Source organism: Hemitrygon akajei, chromosome 9, assembly GCF_048418815.1.
Source record: "Hemitrygon akajei chromosome 9, sHemAka1.3, whole genome shotgun sequence".
In the NCBI taxonomy this organism is placed as follows: Eukaryota; Metazoa; Chordata; class Chondrichthyes; order Myliobatiformes; family Dasyatidae; genus Hemitrygon; species Hemitrygon akajei.
Genome location: NC_133132.1, coordinates 105618712 through 105642712, shown reverse-complemented (window position 1 = coordinate 105642712; position 24001 = coordinate 105618712). Strand labels below are relative to the sequence as shown.

General features: G+C 40.7%; 1 protein-coding gene across 15 annotated transcripts in view; it reads left to right on the top strand.

The window, feature by feature from the left end:
- Positions 1 to 24001, top strand: part of fbxo9 (F-box protein 9) — a 140852-nt gene that overhangs the window by 82602 nt on the left and 34249 nt on the right. For all 15 annotated transcript variants that reach the window (XM_073056739.1, XM_073056742.1, XM_073056741.1 and 12 more), the window contains 3 exons: positions 13066 to 13161; positions 19913 to 20006; positions 21590 to 21747. In XM_073056739.1, the coding sequence (XP_072912840.1) occupies positions 13066 to 13161; positions 19913 to 20006; positions 21590 to 21747 (348 nt within the window). The remainder of the gene's footprint in view (positions 1 to 13065; positions 13162 to 19912; positions 20007 to 21589; positions 21748 to 24001) is intronic.

Below are 24001 nucleotides of genomic sequence, written 5' to 3'. Positions count from 1 at the left end.
CTTGTTTGGGGGATTTTGGCCAATTCTTCTTTGCAAAAGGTCTCTAGTTCTGTGAGATTCTTGGGCCATCCTGCATGTACTGCTCTTTTGAATTGAATTGAATTTCAGTTTACTGTCATTTAGAAACCACAAATGCAATGCAGTTAAAAAATGAGACAATGTTCCTCCAGAATGATATTACAAAAACCACATGACAAAACAGACTACACCAGAAAAACCACATAACGTTTGGCAATCCCCAATCTAGAGTCCAGACGGGCTGCTGCGTATTAATATCGCACTACCGTCTTAGCATGTTCCCCGGAAAGGAGCTCCAAACCCACCAGACCCAGACACACCAAGTCAGGAGACCAACTCTACCCCCCAACAAACCAAAAACTAAAGATAAAAGACCTACACAAAACCACATAGTTATAGTTGACATATAGTTACAACAGTGCAGACAATACCATAATTGATTTTTTTTAAAACAGACCATGGGCACAGTAAAAAAAAAATAGTCCAAGGATGTTAAAAGACCCTTAAGTTCAAAAGAAACCACCACACAGTTTCCACAAGTCCTCAGGGTCCCGATAGAATCGTCATTCCACTCAGGCGACAGAAAAGGGAATATCCCCACTATGGACTTCCATGGCGCCGGACTCAGCCTCGCAGACGCAGTACAAAGTGAAAGCGCCCTGACCACAGCAGACTCCGAGTCTGTCAAACCTCCGAGCCTCCAACCATCCCCTCCGGCACAGCCTCTCCAAGCACCATCCTCTGCCGAGCGCATTAAGACGCCCCCGCCAACGGCCACTGGCAATGCAACCCGAGGACTGGGGGCCTGTTCTTCTCAGCAGAGACCCGGACCTCACAGCAGCAGCAACGAAGAAGGCCTTCCTGGAGATTTCCAGATGCTCCCACATCCATTTCTCATCAGATTAGGATTGTGCACGGCACCCCCGCTTAACAAATAACAGATATCAGCTCCGGAGAGGCCACTGCAAGCTGCGTCCATCTTGGAAGTAATTGAGATCTATCCACAGTTTTTCGATGATATTTAAGTCGGGGGACTGTGAGGGCCATAGCAAAACCTTCAGCTTACATCTCTTGAGGTAGTCCATTGTGAATTTTAAGGTGTGTTTAGGATCATTATCATGTTGTGGAAGCTATCCTCTTTTCATCTTCAGCTTTTTTACAGACGGTGTGATGTTTGCTTCCAGAATTTGCTGGTATTTAATTGAATTCATTCTTCCTTCTACCAGTGAAACGCTCCTCGTGCCACTGGCTGCAAAACAAGCCCAAAACATGATCGATCCACCCCCATGCTTAACAGTTGGAGAGATGTTCTTTTCATGAAATTCTGCACCTTTTTTTCTCCAAACATACATTTGCTCATTGTGGCCAAAATGTTCTATTTTAACTTCATCAGTCTGAGAACTCAAACCTCTTGGGGTGCCCAAACTTTTGCATGGTGCTCTGTTCTTTTTTTCCCCCCACTCTAAAATTGTACAAAACAAAAATAATACACTGATCTTTCATCTTTAACTTAATGACTTTTGGAGATCAGTTCATCTTCTACTCACTTAACTATTCACAGTAACAGAAATTTTGACCGGGGTGCCCAAACTTTTGCATGCCACTGTACGCCAAGTTAGTCCACTTCTTATCTGGTTGATGGCTCAAGTTCAAGAGATAAACAAAATCATTCATTGATTTTATTGTCTCGTGATGTTTCTTTTAAGAACGTCTCAACTTTCCAGCTAAGGTTTTCACCCCATTCTGGAGACTTAGAGCTGCAGCCAAACATAGAGAAGCAGTTACAGAGAAGATATGTTGCATGCTTCCTCTTTTATGTAAGATGGAACATAGAACAGGAACAGAGGAATTCTTTCTATTCATATGCTTATTTCAGAGCCTCTTGAAAACCCCTGTCACATATGCCTCTACCATCATTCCAGGCACCCACCACTCTCTGTGTTTAATTTTTAAAAAGGGGAGGGGGAATTAATCTATCTTGCCCCGCAGATCTCCTTTGAACATACCTGATTAGGGATAGTCAATAGGCCTTTGTGCATCTAACCAATCTTAAAGTTTTTCTGGAAAGTTGCTGGAGAAAAGGCAGTGGACATTGCATGGACTTGGTCCTACATGGGAGGTTGAGGTTGGTCGAGGAGGTTTAGGCACTTGGCATTCAGGATGAAGCAATAAATTGGGTTCGGCATTGGCTTCGTAGGATAAGTCATATAGTGTTATTAAATAGTTGCCCTTCCTACTGGAGGCCTGTGACTACTGGAATGTCGCAGGAATCGGTGCTGGGTCCATTATTATTTCTTACCTATATAAATGATCTGGATGATAATGTGGTAAACTGGATCACCAAATTTGTTAACAGCACTAAGTTTGGGGGTGTAGTGGACAGCAAGTAAGACTATCAAAGCTTTTAAGATCTTGAATAGCTGGAAAAATGGGCTGAAAATTGTAGCTGGAATTTTATGCAGACAAATGTGAGGTGTTGCACTTTGGCAGGGCAACCAGTATATGTTTTACACAGTGTACAGTTGGGCACTGAGGAGTGCAGAAGAACAAAGGGAACTTGGAATACAGAACCATAATCCCTTGAAAGTACCATCACAGGTAGATAGTCATAAAGAAAGCTTTTGGCATGTTGGCCTTCAGAAATCATAGTATTGAGTACAGGAGCTGAGATGTAATGTTGAAGTTCCATAAGATGCTGAGAGGCCAAATTTACACCATTGAATGCATTTCACGTCACCTACCTATAGAAAAGCTATCAATAATATTGCAAGAGTACAGAGAAAATTTCTAAGGATGTTGCCAAGCCAAAAACATTGATTTCTGATAATTTCTTCCCCTTCTCTCTTTTTCCATTCCTCATTTTGATTTTCCTCTCAGCCCTTCTTTTCTCACCTGCCCATCACCTCCCCTTGGCTACCCTCCTCTTTTCCTTTCTTCCATTGTCTGATATCCTTTCCTATTAGATTCCTTCTTCAGCTCTTTACCTCTTCCACATATTTCGCCTCAGCCTCTTTATTTCACCACTCTCCTCATCCACCCTGATGTGATCTTTAAAAAGTTCCCGTTTTATTTGCAACCTTCATCTGGTCTCACCTATCATCTGTCAGCTTGTACTCCTCCCTCTCCCCACCTCCTTATTCTGGTTTCTGCCCCTTCTTTTCCAGTTCTGACAAAGGGTCTTGGCCTGAAATATTGACTGTTTATTCTCCTCCATTAATGCTAACTGACCTGCTGAGTTCCTCCAGCATTTTGTCTGTGTTGCTTCAAATGAGATCATTTTGTGGTGGTAAACTCTAATGCATTTCACTGATTCATGGCTGAAGGTTGGTTGTAGTTGGGAGCTGAATGCCCAAGATTACACCTTGTATCGGAGGGATAGGAAGGTAGGCAGAGGGGGTGGCATGGCTCTGCTGGTAAAGAATGGCAACAAATTAGTAGAAGGATGTGACTTAGGATCGGAAGATGCTAAATCCTTTTGTTTGAATTAAGAAACTGCAAGCATAAAAGGACCCTGATGGCAGTTATATAAAGGCCTCACAACAGTAGCTGGGGTGTGGACCACAGGTTGCAACAGGGAATAGTAAAGGTGTGTCAAAAGGGCAATGTTATGACAGTCCTGGGAGATTTTAACATGCATGTCAATTGGTAAAATTAGTTTGGTAATGGATCTCAAAAGAGTGAGTTTGTTGAATGCCTACAAGATGGCTTTTTGGAGGAGTTTGTCATTGAGCCTACTAGGGGATCAGCTATACTGGATTGGGCGTTATGTAATGAACCAGAGGTGATTGGGGAGATTGAGGTAAAAGAACCCTTAGTAGTGATCACAATATGATTGAGCTCAATTTGAAATTTGATAGGGAGAAAGTAGAGTCTGACATATCAGTATTTCAGTGGAGTAAAGGAAATTACAGTGGTATGAGAGAGGAGTTGGTCAAAAGTAAATTGAAAGGAGATGCTGGCAGGGACAACAGCAGAGCAGCAATTGTGTAAGTTTCTGGGAAAAATGAAGAAGGTGCAGTATAGATGTATTCCAAAAACAAAGAAATACTCAAATTGCAAAATAGTACCACCATGGCTGACAAGGGAAGTTAAAGCTAATGTAAAAGCAAAAGAGAGGGCATACAACAAAGCAAATTTAGCGGGAAAATTGAGGAGTAGGAAGCTTTTAAAAACCTATGAAGAGCAACTAAAAGAAACATTAGAAGGGAAAAAGATGAATTATGAAATCAAGCTAGCAAACAATACCAAAGTGGATAGTAAAAGCTTTTTCAATTATGCAAATAAAAGATGAGTGTGGATGAAGGACCGCAAGAAGATGAGGCAGGAGAATTAATAACGGGGTACAAGGAGATGCCAGATGAACTAAATAGGTATTTCAGTTAATCTTCGCTGTGGAAGACACTAGCAGTGTACCAGATGTAGTGTTTGAGGGAAGAGATGTGAGTGCAGTTACTATTCAAGGGAGAAGATGCTCAAAAAGCTGAAAGACCTAAGGGTACATAAGTCACCCGGGCCAGATGATCTGTTCCTTAGGGTTCTCACAGAGGTAGCTGTAGAGATTAATTATGGAAGCATTTATAATGATCCTTCAAAAATCATTGGACTCTGGCATGGTGCCAGAGGACTGGAAAATTACAAATGCCTCTACACTCTTTAAGAAAGGAGGAAGGCAGCAGAAAAGAAATGATAGACCAGTTAGTGATTGGGAAAATTATTTGTTATGGATGAAGTTATGGAGTAATTAGTGACACAGGACAAGATAGGTCAAAGTCAGCATGGTTCTTTGAGGGAATATCTTGCCTGACAATCCTGTTGGAGTTCTTTGAAGAAATTACAAGTAGGATGGATACAGTGAATGTTATATATTTGGACTTTCAGAAGTCCTTTGACACAGTGCCTAACAGGAGGCTGCTTACCAAGTTAAGAGCCCTTGGTATCATAGGAAAATTACTGGCATGGTTAGAGCATTGATAGGAGGCAACGAGTGGTAATAAAAGGATCCTTTTCTGTTTGGCTGCCAGTGACTAGTGGTGTTCCGCAGGGGTCGATGTTCAGACCGCTTCCTTTTATACTGTATATCGATGATTTAGATGATGGAATTTATAGCTTTGTTGCCAAGTTTGCAGAAGATCCAGAGATCGGTGGAGGGGAAGGTAGTGTTGAGGAAACAGAAGGACTTGGCTATATTAGAAGAATGGACAAGAAAATGGCAAATGAAATACAGTGTAGAAATAAGTGGGCAGACTCTTTTCTAAATGGGGAGATAATCTGAAAATCTGAGATGCAAAGGGACTTTGGAATCCTTGTGCAGAACACCCTAAAGGTTAACTTGCAGGTAGAGTCAGTGCTGAGGAAGACAAATGCAATGGTTAGCATTCATTTCAAGAGGTCTCAAATACAAGTGCAGGGATATGATGCTGAGGCTTTATAAGGCACTAGTGAGGCCTCACCTTGAGTATTGTGAACAATTCTGGGCTCCTCATGTAAGAAAAGGTGTGGTGGCATTGGAGAAGGTCTAGTGGAGGGTCACAAGAATGATTCTGGGAATGAAAGGGTTATCATATAAGAAACATTTGATGGCTCTGGGTCTGTACTCACTGGAATTTAGAAGGATGGGGGCGTTCTCATTGAAACCTTTCCAGTGTTGAAAGGCCTATCAGAGTAGATGTGGAAAGGATGGTTCCCCTGGTGGGAGAGTCTTTGACAAGGGGGCACAGCCTCAGGATAGAGAGGCAACCATTCAAAATAGAGATGTGGAGAAATTTCTATAGCCAGAGAGTGGCAAATTTATGGAATTTTATTACTACAGGCAGCTGTGGAGGCCACATCGTTGGGTGTATTTAAGGCAGCGATTGTTAGGTTCTTGATTGGACATGGCATCAAAGGTAACAAGGAAAAGGCAGAGGAGTAGTGCTGAGGGGAGGGTATAAAAAGATCAGCCATGACTGAATGGCGGAATAGACTCAATAGGCCAGATGTTTTAATTCTGCTTCGTTGTTTTATGGTCTTATGGATTGAGTCCACCAAATAGAGCAGAACATCATATTATAGCACAGGCAATTTAGCCCACGATGTTGTACCAACCTTTTAACCTACTCTTAAGACCAATCTAGCTCTGCGTTCCACAAACCCAGTATTCTGTGTGTGTGGGGGGGTGGGTGCGAGGTAGGGGACTATCTCTGACATCCCTCTATTCCTCCAATCACCTTAAAGTTATGCCCCTTCATATTAGCCATTTCCACACTGGAAAAATGTCTCTGGCCATCCACTCGATCAATGCCTTTTATCATTTTAAACACCTCTATCAAGTCCCTTGTCATCCTCCTTCACTCCAAACCGTAAAGTCCTAGCTTGCTCAGCCTATCCTCAGCAATATATGGGCACACTATATATAGGTCACTGAGTTTACTTCATGAGCTTTTGATTTGGAAAAAAAAATGCATTACCAGTGACTTAATTGTATCTCTAATGTGATCTTTAAAAAGTTCTTGTTTTATTTGTAACACTTGTTGATTGAATTTCATTGTACTGAAAGATGCTGTTTGGTCTGGCTTGCTTGTGCTGCCTCTTCAATAGATATCTACACTTTTCCCTTGGGTCTACATTTTTTTTAAGTATTTATCCAATTCTTTTTGAAAATTGCTATTGAACAAGCTTCAATCCCTTCAGCACATTCTGCATTCCACTTCATTGTAGATGAAAAATATTCATTTTCCTCTTAATCACAATAAAATAATGGTTATCTTAAATATGTCATCAACCTTCTTGAAATTGAAAATAGTTTCTGGCTACTCATTGTATCAAAAACCATTGTAACTTCAAATCTCTTGAATCTCATACCTCAGCTTCTAAGGAATGAATTCTTGCTATTTTTGTCACTTTGCATATTGATGACATTCTGGGAAATCTAATGTTAAAGTAAATTTATTATCAAAGTTTGTATATGTCACCTTGTATTTATAGGAAAATAAAGAAATACAATAGAATTTGTGAAACACCATAAACAGGTAAACATAGGCACACAACCAATATTCAATATGCATCCATGTGCCCATCTAGTAGTTTCTTAAATGCCTATAATGTATCTGCCTCTACCACGCCCCCAGCAGTATGTTTCAGGCACCCACCATTCTCTGTGTAAAATGTTTACCTCTGACACCCTCGTTATACTTTCCTCCAAACGCCTTAAAATTATGCCCCTTTTTTGATTAGCAACTTCACTGATGTAGCTTCTGGTTGCAGTACGTCACTTATGTTGAGTCGCAGTTAATGTCCGCTTATTATCCAGGTGGAAATGTTGTTATCTTCGTAAGTGTGTTGTGAAACGTGCTAAGTAAATGAGACCTTGATATTTTGGTCACTGTGCATAAGTTAAGTCCCCATTTGCAGTGCCATTCTGGAAAATCTAAAGTTCAAAGTAAATTTATTATCAAAATGCCATGGAAAAGTATTCAGCTCCCAACCCTTTGTTCAGATAAATGAATATTACAACCAGGGGCTGAGATCACTTTAACTAATATTTTTTATTTGTAAATTATATGCCCCATAAAACAGGGAAAATTGTGAATTATGAAAAAGTAAAAATTTAAAAGCTGAAATCATTATGCAAGTAGATTGGGAATTCAGGTGAGTTCTGGATCCCAGGAGAGGCAATTTCTAGAATGCCTACTAGATGACTTTTTAGAGCAGCTGGTGGTTGAGCCCACTGGGGGACCAGCTATTCTGGATTGGGTGTTGTACAATGAACAGGAGAGCTTAAGATAAAAGAACCCATAAGGGAAAGTGATCATAATATGATCAAATTCACCGTGAAATTTAAGAAGGAGAAGCTTAAATCAGATGTATCAGTATTACAGTGGAGTAAAGGAAATTACAGAGGCATGAGAGAGAAGGTGGCCAGAATTAATTGGAAAAGAACACTGGTGGGGATGACAGCAGAGCAGCAATGGCTGAAATTGCTCGACGCAAATTGAAAGGCACAGAGCATATATATCCCAAAAAGGAAGAAGTATTCTAAAGGCAAGGCAATACAATCATGGCTAACGAGGAGTCAAAGCCAACATAAAAACCAAAGAGAAGGTATATAATAGAGCAAAAAATTGTGGGAAGTTAGAGGATTGGGAAGTTTTTTAAAAAACAACAGAAGGCAACTGCAAAAGGCACTAAAAAGGAAAAGATGGAATATGAAAGTAAGATTGCTAATAAAAACAGGATACCAAAAGTTTCTTCAGATACATAGAGTGTAAAAGAGAGGTGAGTGTGGATATCGGACCACTGGAAAACTGTGCTGGATAGATAGTAATGAGGGACAGGGAAATGGCGGATGAACTGACTAAGAATTTTGTGTCTGTCTTCACTATGGAAGACACTAGCAGTATGGTGGAAGTTCCAGCGTATCAGGGGTCAAAAGTGGACAAAGCTGCCATTGCTAGGGAGCACCAGATGATGTACAACCCGGTTCTGAAAGAGGTGACTGAAGAGATTGTGAAGAGATTAGTGATGATCTTTCAAGAATCACTCGATTCTGAAATGGTTCTGGAAGACCAGAAAATTACAAATGTCACTCCACTGTTCAAGAAGGGAGGGAGGCAGAAGAAAGGAAGTTCAGTTGACTTCAGTGGTTGGGAAGATGTTGGAATTGATTGTTAAGGACATGGTTTCAGGGTACTTGGAGGCATACGATAAAATAGTATGATAAAATAGGCTTCAGTCAGCATTGGTTTCACGAGGGAAAATCTTGCCTGACAAATTGTTGGAATTCTTTGAAGAAATAGCAAGCAGGATAGACAAAGCAGAATTGATTGATGTTGTGTACCTCGATTTTTCAGAAGGCCTTTAACAAGATGCCGCACATGAGACTGCTTAACAAGTTAAAAACCCATTGTATTACAGGAAAGATGCTAGCATGGATAAGGCTGTGGCTGATTGGTAGGAGGCAAAGAGTGGGATTAAAGAGAGCTTTTTCTGGTTGGCTGCCTGTGACTAGCGCTATTCCACAAGGGTCTGTGTTGGGACTGCTTTTTACAATTTATGTCAATGGCTTAAATAATGGAATTGATGGCTTAGTTGCAAAGTTTGCAGATAATATGAAGACAGGTGAAGGGGCAGGTAGTTTTGAGGAAGTAGAAAGGCCACTGAAGGACTTAGACTGATTAGGAGAATGGACAAAGAAGTGGCAGATAGAATACAATGATGGTAAGTGTATGGTCATGCGCTTTGGTAGAAGAAGTAAAAGAGTAGACTATTTTCTAAATGGAGAGAAATTTCAAAAATCTGAGGCACAATGGGACTTGGGAGTCATTGTGCAAGATTCCCTGAAGGTTGTGTCTGTGCTGAGGAAGGCAAATGCGATGTTAGCACTCATTTGAAGAGGACTAGAATATAAAAACAAGGATGTAATGTTGAGACTTTATAAAGCGCTGGTGAGGCCTTACTTGGGATATTGTGAGCAGTTTTGAGCCCTTTGTCTTAAAAAGGATGTGCTGAAACTGGAGAGGGTTCACAGGAGGCTCATGAAAATGATTGCAGGATTGAACAGTTTGCCATATGAAGAGCTTTTGATGGCTCTGGGCCTGGATTCACTAGAATTCAGAAGAATGAGGGGTGACCTAACTGAAACCTATTGAATGGTGAAAAGTCTTGATAAAGTAGATGTGGAGAGGATGCTTACTATGGTGGGAGAATCTAGAATCATAGGACACTAAAAAGAGCAGCGTCCTTTTAGAACAGAGATGAAACATTTCTTTAGCCAGAGTGGTGAATCTGTTTAATTCGTTGTCACGGGCAACTATGGAGGTCAAGTCTTGACGTATATTTAAGGCAGAGGTTGCTAGATTCCTGATCGGTCAAGGCATGAAGAGATACAGGGAGAAGACAGGAGATTGGGGCTGAGAGGAAAATTGGATCAACCATGATGAAATGGCGAAGCAGACTCAGTGGGCCAAATGACCTAATTATGCTCCTATATCTTATGGTCTTAAGGATCTTAACTTGTTCATCTTGGCCACCTGCTCCCTCAGAAGGACTCTTACCTACTCGTCAGCCCCCACCTACAGGATTGCTGGTTGTGATAGGAATACACATTTGTGTATTCTCAGGCAAAATTTGTATAGAAGAAATGAATACACTGAAACACACACATATACCTTTATGTGTAGCCTCTAGACCAGTGAAGCTCAGACTGGGCGACTGTTTCACAGAGCACTTGTGCTGAATCTGGAATGGCCATCCTGAACTCCTATTTCAGTTCCCTTGCCTGTTCCCACACCACCCTGTCCATTTTTGGCCTTCTGCCAGAATGAAGCCAATGCTAACTAGAGGAACAACACCTCATATTCTGCCTGGGGAGTCTCAACCAAATGGCATAAACAACGAGTTTTCCAATTTTACGAGAATGGACAAAGTGAATAGTTTTTCCACCCTACCTCTCACTACCCCCATCCTTCAATTTTCCTCGTGCTCACACTTTTGTCCCATTTCCCTCAATGCCCCCACCCCTTTCACCTATCTTTAGCCCCCTCCTGGTTTCAACCACGTGCTTCATACATCCACAGTTCCCGCATATGTCCTCTCTCCCCTCCCCACCCCACCCCCCACCGCTTCAGTTATCTTGTCTGGTTCCAGTTGCTCTACACTCTTCCCTAATAGCTCCTGCTCTCACCACCTTTATCAGATTCCAGCACTGGTTGCCCTTAGGACTCCTGCTGAACTCCCTTCATTAGCTGTCTCCCATCTTTTCATTCCCCTCCCTCCCACCTAACTCCATCTACCTCTTTGACTCCACCTGCCACTCTCTCCCAACTGTACCCCTGTGCTTCTCCCCTACCTGGCACTACCTTCTTTTCATCTTACACCTTTCCTCAGTCCACCAATCACTTTGACTCCAGCAATACCATTCCTCCTCTATATTGCTGGTCATTTCCTCTCTCCACTCTCAATCATGGCACAGAGTTTCAACCTGAAATGTCACCAATTCCTATCCTGCCTCAGATGAGTTGAATTTCTCCAGCAAATTGTCCCTCCAGATCCTAGCACCTGCAGTCGCTCAGTACAATTCTTAGTATTCCACTGTAGTATTTAAAATTAACTGAATTAAATCAATTGAAAGTCAGAGGTCTGCAATGGTCCCCTGTCGGCAGATGCTGGCAATTCTGTGCATCACACAAAATCCTGGAGGAACTCAGCAGGACAGGGTAGCATCTATGGAGGGGATTCAACAGTCAGTGTTTCAGACCACATTGCTTCGTCAGGAAATTATTAACACAAGTAAATGGATACATCTCAAAGTCAAAGTAAATTTATCTAAGTACATGTGTGTCACCATATACAACCCTGAGATTCATTTTCTTTCGATCATAATCAATAAATCCATAATAGAATAACAACTGTAACAGAACCATTAAAAGACCACTCCAACTTGGGCGTTCAACCAGAGTGCAAAAGACAACAAACTGTGCAAATACAAAAGTAAATAATAAATATGCAATAAATATTGAGAACATGAGATGAAGCGTCTTGAAAGTGAATCCATCAGGTGTGGGAACATATCTGTGATAGGCAAGTGAAGTTAACTTCTTTGGCTCTGGAGCCTGATGGTTGAGGGGTAATACTGTTCCTGAACCTGATGGTGTGAGTCCAGAGGCTCATGTACCTTTTTCTCATGACAGCAGCAAGAAGAGAGTATGACCTAGTGGTGAGGGTCTTTCATACGACAAGGCTTCATGCAGATATGCTCAATGCTGGAGAGGGCTTTACCCAGAATGAACTGGACCGTATACACTAATTTTTGTAGGATTGTCCATTCAAGGACATTGGTGTTTCCATACCAGGCTGTGATGCAGCCAGTCAATATACTGTCCACTGCTCATGTATAGAAGTTCATCAAAATTTTAAGATGTAATGCCAAATCTTCACAAACTCCTAAAGAAGTGGAGGTGCTCCTGTGCTTTCTTCATAATTGTACTGGGCCCGGGACAGGTCCTCAGAAGTGCTCACACTGAGGAATTTGAAGTTGCTCATCTTCTCCACCTCTGATCCTCTGAGGACTGGCTCATGGACCTTTGGTACATGGTCACAGAAGGAACATACAAACTCCACACAGACAGCATCGGCGCTTGGACATGGGTCAAGTCAAGTCACTGGGGCTGTAAGACAGCTGTACTATTTGCTGAATAACTCGGCCGCCGTGACTTTCTCTGTTTTTGTGTTTCCATGTGTGATGCTATGATTAAGTAAACTTTGAAGTTAAGAATTTTTAGTTGAATAGTTCATTGTGTTTCAGACTGCCAAACTTGTCCAGAACTAGTTTGAAGACATCTTTTTCAGCAATTATCTGAACAATTATCTTAATGATTTTTGTGGAACTTTCTATTGAATCTTTGTTTTCATTCATTCTTAAGCTTTAACCTCAGTTTTGACCAGAACGTAGAACATGGAACAGTATAGCATAGGAATGTGTCATTAATGTCAAAGTTTTTTTTCGAGACTACTCCAGAATTGACTAGATTTGTTTCAATTTCAAGATTGTTTAAAATCATTTCCAGCACATAAGTGTAAAAGAGAATGAATGAATTGTTACTCCAGATGCAATGCAGCACAAAAAAAAACAGATAAAGAACACAATAGATATAAGTACAAAAGGTAACTTGTATACATTGGTTTTATGTCCATAAAGTGATGCAAAGCGCAGCAGTTTCTGTACATAAGGTGATTGGCAGGAAATAATAAAGTAGTGGTGTTGGGGGTTGGAGGGGTGATTTAGTAGGTGAAGATGTTGATCAGCCTTACTGCTAGATGAAAGTATCTGTTTTTGAGTGTGGTGGTCCTGGTGTGGATGTTACTTACCCTCTTCTCTGATGGGAGTGATGACCGTCAATGAACAACCAAAGATAACCAAATAAGCATACAGAGTGGAAAATTCTTCAGTTATAATTCAGTTATAATACTTTACTATTAAGAACACAGCCTTCTCAGTTTGCAATTTTATCTCTGTTTTGAATACTAGATTTGCAATTATTGACCGTTATGTGTAACCCTTTCTATAACTAGGTATCTGCGATTCTTCCCAGGAGGACAGGTGATAATGCTGACCACACCAGAAGATCCCCAGTCCATTGTACCCCGCTTATGCTGTAGGACTCCAAGGTAATAATTGCAAGGTGTTGTCCACCATGCCATACGCTTTAAAGAAATTTTAGTACTTGCAGTGTGTAGATCAGTAAAAACAACAACCTTATTGCAGTGTTAATTTGACGATGAGTTGCTCAATTTTCTTTTGCATTGCACGTTTTGCAGGGAGGTTCCTCTTTAAAGGATTAAAGAGGTTCAACATGTCACCAAGCACTCTTAATAAACTTTTATAGATGTAGTGTTGAAGGTGTCCTGAGTGGTTGTGTAACTGTCTGATACAGCAATTAAAATGCACAGCAAAATAAGAAGCTAGAGAGAGTACTAGATTCAGCCCAGTACATCAGGGGCACATCCTTGATTACCATCAGTAGTATCTTTAGGAGGTGCTGCTGCAAGAAGGCAACATCTGTTACTGAAGAACCTCACCATCTGGGCCATGCCACCTTCCCACTGCTACCATTGGGCAGGAGATACAGAAGCCTGCAGTCCCACACAATCAGGTTCAAGGACAGCTACTTCCCTTCAACCATTTGATTCTTGAACCAACCATCAAAATCCTTAACATTAGCTCAGTAGAGCAACACTATGGCCACCTTGCACTTCAGTGGACTTTGTTTTTTGTCCTAATTGTGTTCTTTCTTGTGGAAATTGTGTACAATTATGTTTAATTTGTGTTTCTTGTGAATGTTATGTATTTGAAGCTTTGTCCCTGTGATGCTGCAAGTAAGTTTTTCATTGCACCTGGGCATGTGGCAATAAACTTGACTTTGACTTTCAACAAGCAACTCAAGCAAGGTAAAAAGGTGCATGAGAAGAGACTTGGAGTTTCTAAACTCTGGCAACAGAGGTGAGGTGTGCCAAGAGGGATGTTCAAGATGATAAACACAAAATATTCTGCTGATGCTGGAAATCCAGAGTAACACACAAAAATGCCGGAGAACTCAGCAGGTCAGGCAGCATCTATGATGAGGAATAAACAGCCAGCATTTCAGGCTGAGTCCCTTCGTCAGGGCTATTCAAGATGAGGTGGAGTCACAGAGTCATACAGCAAGGAACAGGCCCTTCAGCACAACTGATTCAAAATTTCCAAGATAAGCTTGTCAATGTACATGTCCAAGTACACTTTACTGTTGTTAATGTTCTGTCTGAACCACTCCCTCAAGCAGTTTATTCCATATATTGACCACTCTGGGTGTAAAAGTTTTCTTTCCCCTTTGGCCCTAAGAATATGCCTTGTTTCTGATTCCCCAACCCTGGGGAGAGGACTGCAAATTCACCCTTTGTATGACCCCCATATACTTCTACAAGATCTCCTACACTCCAGTGAGGAAAGTCCCAACCTACTCAACATCTCTCCATAACTCAGTCCTTTGAGTCTCAACAACGTACTTGTAAATCTCTTCACCAATCTTTCCAGCTTATGGTATATTTCCATTAAGATAGATACCAAGGCAACAAAACTCAACATAGCCCTTCAAATGTAGCCTTGTATAACTGCAACATCACATCCCAGTTTCTGTACTCAATGCCCTGACGAAGGAAGAAGAAGGTAGTAATTGGAGGCAAAGACATGACAACAGAAAGGAAACTTGTTCATAAATGTGTTTCAGGGAGACACAAGAGGCTGCAGATGCTGGAATCTGGAGCAGCAATCTAACTGAGGAACTCGGTGGGTTGAACAGCATCTGGCAAAGAATAGTCGATGGATGTTGTATACGTGGATTTCCAGGAGGAGGTTAAGATGCCACTCATGAGGCTGCTTAACAAGATTAGAGCTCCTGGTATTACAGAAAGATATTAAAAGGGGGCCTTTTCTGGTTGGCTGCTGGTAACTAGTAGTGATCCGCAGGGGTTGATGTTGGGACTGCTTCTTTTCAGCGATGTTGATGACAGAATTGATAACTTTGTGGCCAAGTTTGCAGACAATATGAAGGTAAGTGGAGAGGCAGGTAGTGTTAAAGAAGCAGGTAGTCTGCAGAAGGACTTAGATTGTGAGAATAGGCAAAGTGGCAGATGGGATACAGTGTAGGGAAGTGTATGGTCATGCACTTTGGTAGAAGGAATAAAGATGTAGACTATTTTCTAAGCAGGGAGAAATTTCAAAAATCAAAGGTACAAGAAGGATTCCCTGAAGGCTGACTTGCAGATTGAGTCGGTGGTAAGGAAGCTAAATGCAATGTTGGGATTCTTTTCAAGAGGACTAGAATATAAGGGTGTAATGCTGAAACTTTATAAGGCATTGTTCAAAAACAAGAAAATCTGCAGATGCTGGAAATCCGAGCAACACACACAAAATGCTGGAGGAACTTAGCAGGCCAGGTAGCATCTATGGATTACGGTGGGAGAGCAGTGAGAGAGAATTTCGCTGAACTCCTGTTGAAGGGAAGATTTAAACTTCTTCAGGGTAGGCATCCCTGAAGAGACTTCACAGAGTAGTAATCATGTCACAAGCTGTTGGAAATCTAAGCAACACACACAAAATGCTGGAGAAACTCTGCAGTTTTGGGTCCCATATCAAAAAAAAATGTGCTGGGATCAGAGAGGGTTCAGAGGAGGTTCACAAGAATGACAAAGTTCATTTATGAAGAGCATTTGATATCTCTTGGCCTGTACTTGCTGGAATTTAGAAGAATGAGAAAGGGATCTCATTGAAACCTATTGAGTATTGAGAGGTCTGGACAAAGCGGACATGGAAAGGATATTTCCTTTAGTGGGGAAGTCTAGGACCAGAGAGCACAGCCTCAGATTAGAGGGTTGTCCATTTAGAACAAAGGTATTGACGAATTTCTTCAGCTAGTGGTAGTAAATCTATGGAATTCATTGCCACAGATGGCTGGGGAGGCCAAGTCATTGGATATATTTAAAGTAGAGATTGCTCAGTTCTTAACTAGTCAGGGTAACAAAAGTTACAGGGATAAAGAAGGAGAATTGGATTGAGAAGGATAATAAATCAGCCATGATAGAATGGCAAAGCATGCTCAATGAGCTGAACGGTCTTACTGTACTCCTATGTCTTATGGTCTTGTGGAAGGAGTTACTGATTTATGGGTCAAAACCCTTCATCAGGGAATGGTTGGGGGAATGGTGATTGTATTCACAGGGCTCTCAACAGCAGAATCAGAGCATAAAGTTCAGTTTTTTTTATAAAGGTAAAAGATGAAACATCAGTGAAATGAGTTGTTTGTGTTAATGGACAACACAGTTGAAGAATGTGCTAGGGCAGCCTGCAAGTGTCGTCATGCTTCTGGCACCAACATAGCATACCCACAACTTACTATTCCTAGCCTGTACTTCTTTGGAATGTGAGAGGAAATTGGAGCACCTGGAAGAAACCTATAAGGTCATGGGGAGAATGTAGAAACTCTTTACAGACAGCAGCAGAATTGAACTTCAACTGCTGGTGCTGTAATGGTTACCACAGCACTGACAATTAGCCAGGAGTACTATCATTTTAGACATCAGAATCAGAATTTGGAAGAAGCATTGGAAAGTGACATTGAGGTAGAAGATCAACCATGAAATTGGTTATTTGGTTTATTATTGTCATAGGTTCAAGGTACACTGAGCAAGTTGTTGTGCAGATCCTCCATATAGATAAATTCATCACTTCAGTCTATTGAAGTAGTACAAAGGAAAAACAGTAACAAAGTTAGTGTTACAGTGAAAAGTTTTGTTTTGCATGCATTCCACACAAATTCTTCCATCACTTCAATACTTGGAGATAGTAACAGAATGCAGAATAAAGTATGACAGTTACAGCGAAAGCACGTTTCAGGCAGTTGGCAGTGCAGTTGGTCACAGCAGCCTCCCCGGATCTAACAAATGGCGCAAATGTGTCTTAAATGCTTTTCTTATAATTGCAAGACCTGTTGAACATTAGTAAATATAAACTACTGCAAGTCTGGTTCATTGGTGAGACCCACAGCATGGGAGCTACGTGTCCTAGTTGTGCGGACCAGACCCTCATACTGTGGCGTCGCCTGTTACAGTCACTTGGGATGAGGCACCGGAGGCATTGTGGGAGAAAACAGAGGCGCAGCATTGGAACTAGGTTGGCTCTGGCCCTTACTGTCACTGCTGCCCTCCAGTGTTCGCTCCTGAGGAGACAAGCTGGATTGCCTACAGCTGACCCAGCATGAAACATGCTGATTTGCCTTCGTCTGCTGAACTAGTGTGAGATGAGGAGCTGTTGCATACTTATTCTTACAGAAACGTGGCTCCAGGGCAGCAGCCGATGCACCATCAATCTTCAGGCCATGCCACTCAGGGACCTGTGCCAATATTATATTTTGTGACTGTATGTGCTTTTCTAATTATACATCGTGTGTCTGACTGTACCTTCTGTGTTTTGCACCTTGGCCATGGAGAAACACTGTTTTAATTTAGCTGGTGTTCTTGTGTATGGTTAAATGATAATTATTCTTGAGGTCAAGAATCTATCTTATCATTTTCACGGGTTGTTCAATGTTTTTATAACAGTGGGATAGGAAGCAAGAAGGCCAAATGGCCTTTTTTCCCTGTTCATTGGCACTAAAATGAGAATTTCTACCTGTTTTACCAGGGAGATCGTAAGACCATGGAACATAGGACCCAAATTAGGCCATTTAACCCTCTCCATCATTCAATCATGGTTGCTTTGTTATCCCCCTCAATCCCATTCTCCTTCCTTCTCTCTTTAGATGTATTCTGCAAGGTCTCTAGTATAATGACAGCAACAATTTATGGAACAATGGCAGGGTGTATTGAGGCAAACAGACCTAAATTCTCATGGGAGTGGTGGAAGGAATGTAGTGATACTGATGTTTTGAATGGTGCAAGTATATCTACTTTCAACTGGTATTCACTGACAACCAGACAATGAATTGGAATTAGGATTGGTTTATTGTTGTCACATGTACCGAGATGCAGTGAAAAGGTTGTCTTGCATTCTGCTGCAGGATGTTTCATATAGTGGGATGGTCTAGGACCAGAGGGCACAGCCTTACAATAGAAGGACTTCCCTTTAGAACCGAGATGAAGAGGAATTTTTTCAACCAGAGGGTGGTTATTCTGTGGAATTCATTGCCACACGTAATTGTGGAGGTGAAGTCATTGGGTGCATTTAAAGCAGAGGTTGATATGTTCTTGATTAGTAACACCATCAAAGGTTACAGGGAGAAGGCAGGAGAATGGAGCTGAGAAGGGTAATAAATCAGCCATGATCAAATGACAAGCAAATGACTGTTTCTCGATACATGTGAGAAAAGAATAAACCAATTCCAATTGTAACCTATCCTCAGTATCCCTTGTTCAAGTGTGGTGCTTGGACCTTTGAGAATGTGTAAAATAGATTTAACTGTCAATTGTGTAAAGAGAGTGTAGATCATAAAGTCATAGAGCACTACAGCACAGAAACAGAACCTTTAGCCCATCTAAGCTGTACCGAACTATTAATCTGATGTGAAATTTGTTTTCCTTTCCCAAAGGAAAACAAATCAGGGGACCACAATCAGTGCAGAAATAACATCTTCTCGTTGACAATCAACACTGATACACCTCAGGGATGCGTGCTTACCCCTGTCCTGTACTCTCTCTACACTACATGGCTAGGCACAGCGCAAACGTCATCTATAAATTTGCCTGTGACACAACTATTGTTGACAGAATTTCAGATGAGAAGCTGAGGGAACCCATGCCAGTCCTCACCGAGGGATTAGCAGTGGAAGAGTTGAAGAGTTTTAAGTTCCTGGGTGTCAGTATCTCTGAAGACCTATCCTGGGCTCAATATATTGGTGCAATTACAAAGAAGGCATGACAGTGGCTATATTTCATTAGGAGTTTGAGGGGACTTTGTATGACAGCAAAAACACTCTCAAATTTCTACAGGTATACCATGGAGAACATTCTGCCTGTTGCATCACTATGTGGTATGGAAGGGGCACAGCACAGTATTAGAAAAAGCTGCAGAAAGTTGAAAACTCAGCTAGCTCCATCATGGACACTAGCCTCCCCAGCACTGAAGATATCTTCATAAATGCAGCATTCATCATTCAAGACCCCCATCACCCAGGACATGCAATCTTTTCATTGCTACCATCAAGGAGGAGGTACAGGAGGCTGAAGACACAATTCAACATTTTAGGAACAGCTTCATCACCTCCACCATCAGAGTTCTGAATGGACAGTGAACCCATGTACAGCTCCTCATTACTTTTTCTTCATTTTTATCACTCTCTTTTTGCACTATTTATTTATTTAATACAATTCTATGTGTATATATTATTGTCATTTATAGGTTTTTATTATGTATTGGAAAGTACTGCTGCCACAAAACTGCAAATTTCACAGCATATGCCAGCGATGAAAAACTTTATTCTGATTCTGAAATATTAACTGGCTGTTTAGTAGTGGTGTTCATAAACAAATGTCTCTCAAGAGCTGCCATAGATGTTGATAAAGCATAGGTGCTCTAAAGTCCGACTGGGAGATAATATCTTGAGCAGACTTCAGATATGTATTTATTTTGCATGTGCAGCAAGCTATTTTTTAAATTTTCTGATTTGCTTTTTGCTGTTTGAACATCTTGGATGCTACTTTTGTAAGTCTGAAGATGAAATTTCAATGTGGACCTGATATAAAATGATAATTAGTATTTTTAATCTGTTTAAAGAAAGGACAGTTTCATTTAAAGCCAAATGTATCTTTAATTTGTATAGAAATAGTTTTGTGGCATTGATATCTTGGAACTCATTGCTGAATTGCTCAGGGATTTCATTTTGTCTCATAGAATTGATGCTGTCCTATTTGGTCACTTTCGTCTGTCACAAGAAACAGATAATCAAACCAAAGTATTTGCTGTTCTAGCAAAGAAGAAGGAGGAGGTAGGTATTAAAAATTTGATTAATAACAAGCTACGTAAATATTTTATTTGAGATAAAAATCATCTATGGATGTGTTAACAAATCATTACTATTAGGTTCACTTAGCATGTGTCCATACTATTGGTATTCAGGACCCAGAAGGTGATATTTTCAGTCTGTACTTATTGCTATGTTTTCTGATACCCATGTGTGTATAGTGGGGCTACAGATTTGCCCTCTGTTCAATTAGATTGAATTAGAGAATTCAATTTTAACTTCCCAATTCTCAGGTTTTTGAGGATTTGCAATATCTTCATAGTCAAAAGGGATATTTTCTGTGACCACTGTATCAGATACACCTGTACACACCAACTCAATGCATAAGAGCATGCAGGTATTCAATTGTTTTTCAGATCAAACCGAGAATGGGGAAGAAATGTGATCTAAGTAACTTTGACTGTGGAATTATTGTTGGTGCCAGATGGGGTAGTTTGTGTATCTCAGAAACTGCTGATCTCCTGGGATTTTCACACACAATGGTCCTTAGAGTTTATAGATAATGGTGGAAAAACAAAAACAAATCATCCAGTGAGCAGTAGTTCCATGGACAAATGCTTTGTTAATGAGAGAGGTCAGAGGGGGATGGCCAGACTGGTTCAAGCTGACAGGAAAGTGACAGTAACTCAAGTAACCACATGCCAGTGGTGTGCAGGAGAGCATCTCTGAACACACAAGACATCAAACCTTTAAGTGGTTAGGCAACTGCAGCAGAAGACAACACCAGGTTCCACTTCTAGACCTAATAAAGTGGCCATTGAGTTTATGTTCATGATGGCATTAACAGAAAATCAAACTATTGACTCTGGAGTATCTTCAAAACGACTAGCTGGTGTGTGACAACTCTTTTTGGAAAAAAATGGTAGTCTCATTTTGAAACTATAGATTATTAAGACCATACAACTATCTTCTGTTTTAGGGAAGTATGATTTGAGTTGTAACTCAATAGTGTTACTTTTAATTAACCCAACAGGAGGAGTGTTAAAACATGAGTGTTATTTTTTTTTAAAAAACAGCAAATGCTAGTCAGGCAGAATGTGTGGAAATTCACATAATTTTAAGATGAAATCCATTCATTTTAAAATTATGCTCCTTGGCTATCATCTACTTGATCTTTCTAATCCTCTACACTACTCTCATCCTCCTTTACTTCAAAGAGAAATGCCCTGGCTCACTTAACCTATCTTCATAACTCTAGTCCAGGCAGCATCCTGGTATGTCTCCTCTGCACCTTCTCTAAAGCTCCCACGTCCTTCCTAAAATGAGGTGACCAGAACTGAATTCTCTTTCCACAGAAGCTGCCTAACCTGCTGAGTTTAATCCAGCACTTTCCCTTATTTCTGATTACTCATGTGCACAGTCTTGATTGATTTTATGTGCCATTTCATTTCTTTCCTGTGCACCTGGTTGTCAAATTAAAAATGCTGATGGTATCTACTTGTTCTAGTTACTGTAAAAGAGCTCATAGGAATATTGAGTGGGAACTATAACTCAGAGATCATCCTTTCAGGAGGAGTATGTGATTTATTCTCTCTTTTTTTAAACAGAAGGCTCCAGAGTATCAGAAGTATAGGTATTATCGACGGACTCCTCCTCCTACTGAGATTGACCATAATTTTCATGTGGGGTTACAACTTGCTTCCAGTGGTCGTCAGCGATTTAACAAGCTGGTCTGGCTTCACCACTCATGTCTAGTTACCTATAAGTAAGTATCAGCATGTACTTTTGCAATCTCATGGAATAATGAAGCTTCATGGAATGCACTGCCAGGGGTGGTGGTAGAGGAGGATACATTAGGAACATTTAAAAGACTCTCAGACACATGAATGATAGCAAAATGGAGGGCTATGTGGGAGGGAAGCATTCAGCTAATCTTAGAGAAGGTTAAAAGGTTGGTACAACATAGAGGGCTAAAGGGCTTTGTACTCTGCTGTACTGTTCTGTGCTTAAATAATCCTTAATGTGGATATGAATGGCTCTTTGCCATTCTTCAAGTTTGTCGTCATCTAACTGTACATATATACAACTAAATGAAACAATGGTCCTCCAGACCATGGCAGACCTACAAAAGATATATCACACTGCACATAAACCAAAATATTACTATAAATAAATTAATAAATATAATACAAAATGCATGTAGTGTGCAGTACAGGTGAACAGTAAACCGAAAACAATACAGGAAACAGCTCACTGTCCTGATGACAAGACCTCAGTGTTTGCTGGGTATTCATTAGTCTCAGAGCCTGAGGGAAGAAGTTGTTATCAGTCCTAGTCCTGATGCTTCTGTATCTCCTCCTTGACGGTAGTTGGCCAAAGACATCATGTGATGGGTGGTAGGGATTCTCAACAATGCTTTGGGCCTTTCATCTGCAACACTCTCAGTTAATGTTATAAATAGGGGAGAGGGAGAGCCCAGTGATCCTCTGGCTGGTTTGTACTATCCTTTGTAGAGCTTCCATTTCTACTGTTTGGGAGACAGGTTCAGACAGATTCTGAACAGATTCCACAGCATTTGAACTCACTTTCAATGACTCTACAACTCATATTCTCAGTATTAATTAATTTTTGAAATTCGCAGTTTATCTTTTTTTGCACATTGGTTGGTTGTCAGTCCTTGTATTGTTTTCATTTATTCTACTTGCTTGCTCTATTGTGAATGCCTACAAAAATGAATCTCAGAACAGTATATGGTGACATATACATATTCTGATAATAAATTTATATTGAAATATTGTTAAGGTACCTGTCTTAAACACTTCTTCTGATGACTCATTCTATATAGCATCGATCCTTTGGCTGAGAAAGTAGCCCCTCAGGTTCTTAGTAATTCTTTCTCCTCAGACTTTAAACCTGTTCCGTCTAGTTCTTGATTCCCCTACCCTGGAAAAAAGACTGTGCATATTCATCCTTCATGATTTTGTCCACTCTTCATTCTCCTACACTCCATTATATAGAGCCCTACTGGCTCAACCTCTCTCCATCTTTTATTTTTTTTATTGCTTATTTTTTTTATTTGCGCTGTTTGCTTTTCTTGCACATTGCTGTTCTGCCATGTGAATGCCTGCAAAAATATATATCTTGAGTTAGTATATGGTGACACATGGACTTGATTTAAAAAAAGATACTTTTAGTTTAGAACAACACAGAATATAAATTTATTTTTTGTAATATTTGATGTATAATGTAATTTTTTCTTTGCAGTGTACTAGACAAATTTCACAGCTTTTCAATCATTAATAATAAATCTGATTCTTATGAAACATAACCTACACATTATACTATAATGAAGAAAAGCACTGTGCAAATGAAACATTAGTGCAAAACCCTGATTAGAAACAAGAGCACGACAGCGCAAGAGGTAGTCCATAGTGTTATTGTGGTAGGATTAGCATTGGGCAGGTCAGTTGAAGGAAATTTGCTGTTCCTGAACCTGGTGGTGTGGGTCTTACGGTTTCTGGACCTGTTGCCCTGATGGCAGCTGCAAGAAGAGTGCGTGCGGGGTGGCAGACAGGAGGGCTCTACAGTGAGTAGTTGAAACTGCCTAATGCATCACTGGCACCAGCCTACCCACCATAGAGGACCTGTAGACAGAAAGGTGCCAGAAAAAGGGCAGCAATATCTTGAAGGATCTGCTTATGGATCGTTTGTCCCACTCCCATCAAGGACGAGGCTATGCAGGATATACAAAGGACCACCAGACTCAAAGACAGTTATTTCCCCCAAGTTGTCAAGCTGATCAACACCTCCATTCATTCACCCACCCCATCACTACCTACTTTATCATTTATGCCACAGTAGCATAACAGTACAACAGTGTTGTAGTTCAGTGCTTTGGAGTTTGGGGTTAAATTCTGGAGGCCTCTGTGAGAAAGTTTATATGTTTTTCCTGTGTGAATGTAGATTTCCTCCGGTGCTCAGGTTTTCTCCCACAGTTCAAGGATGTACTGGTTAGTAGC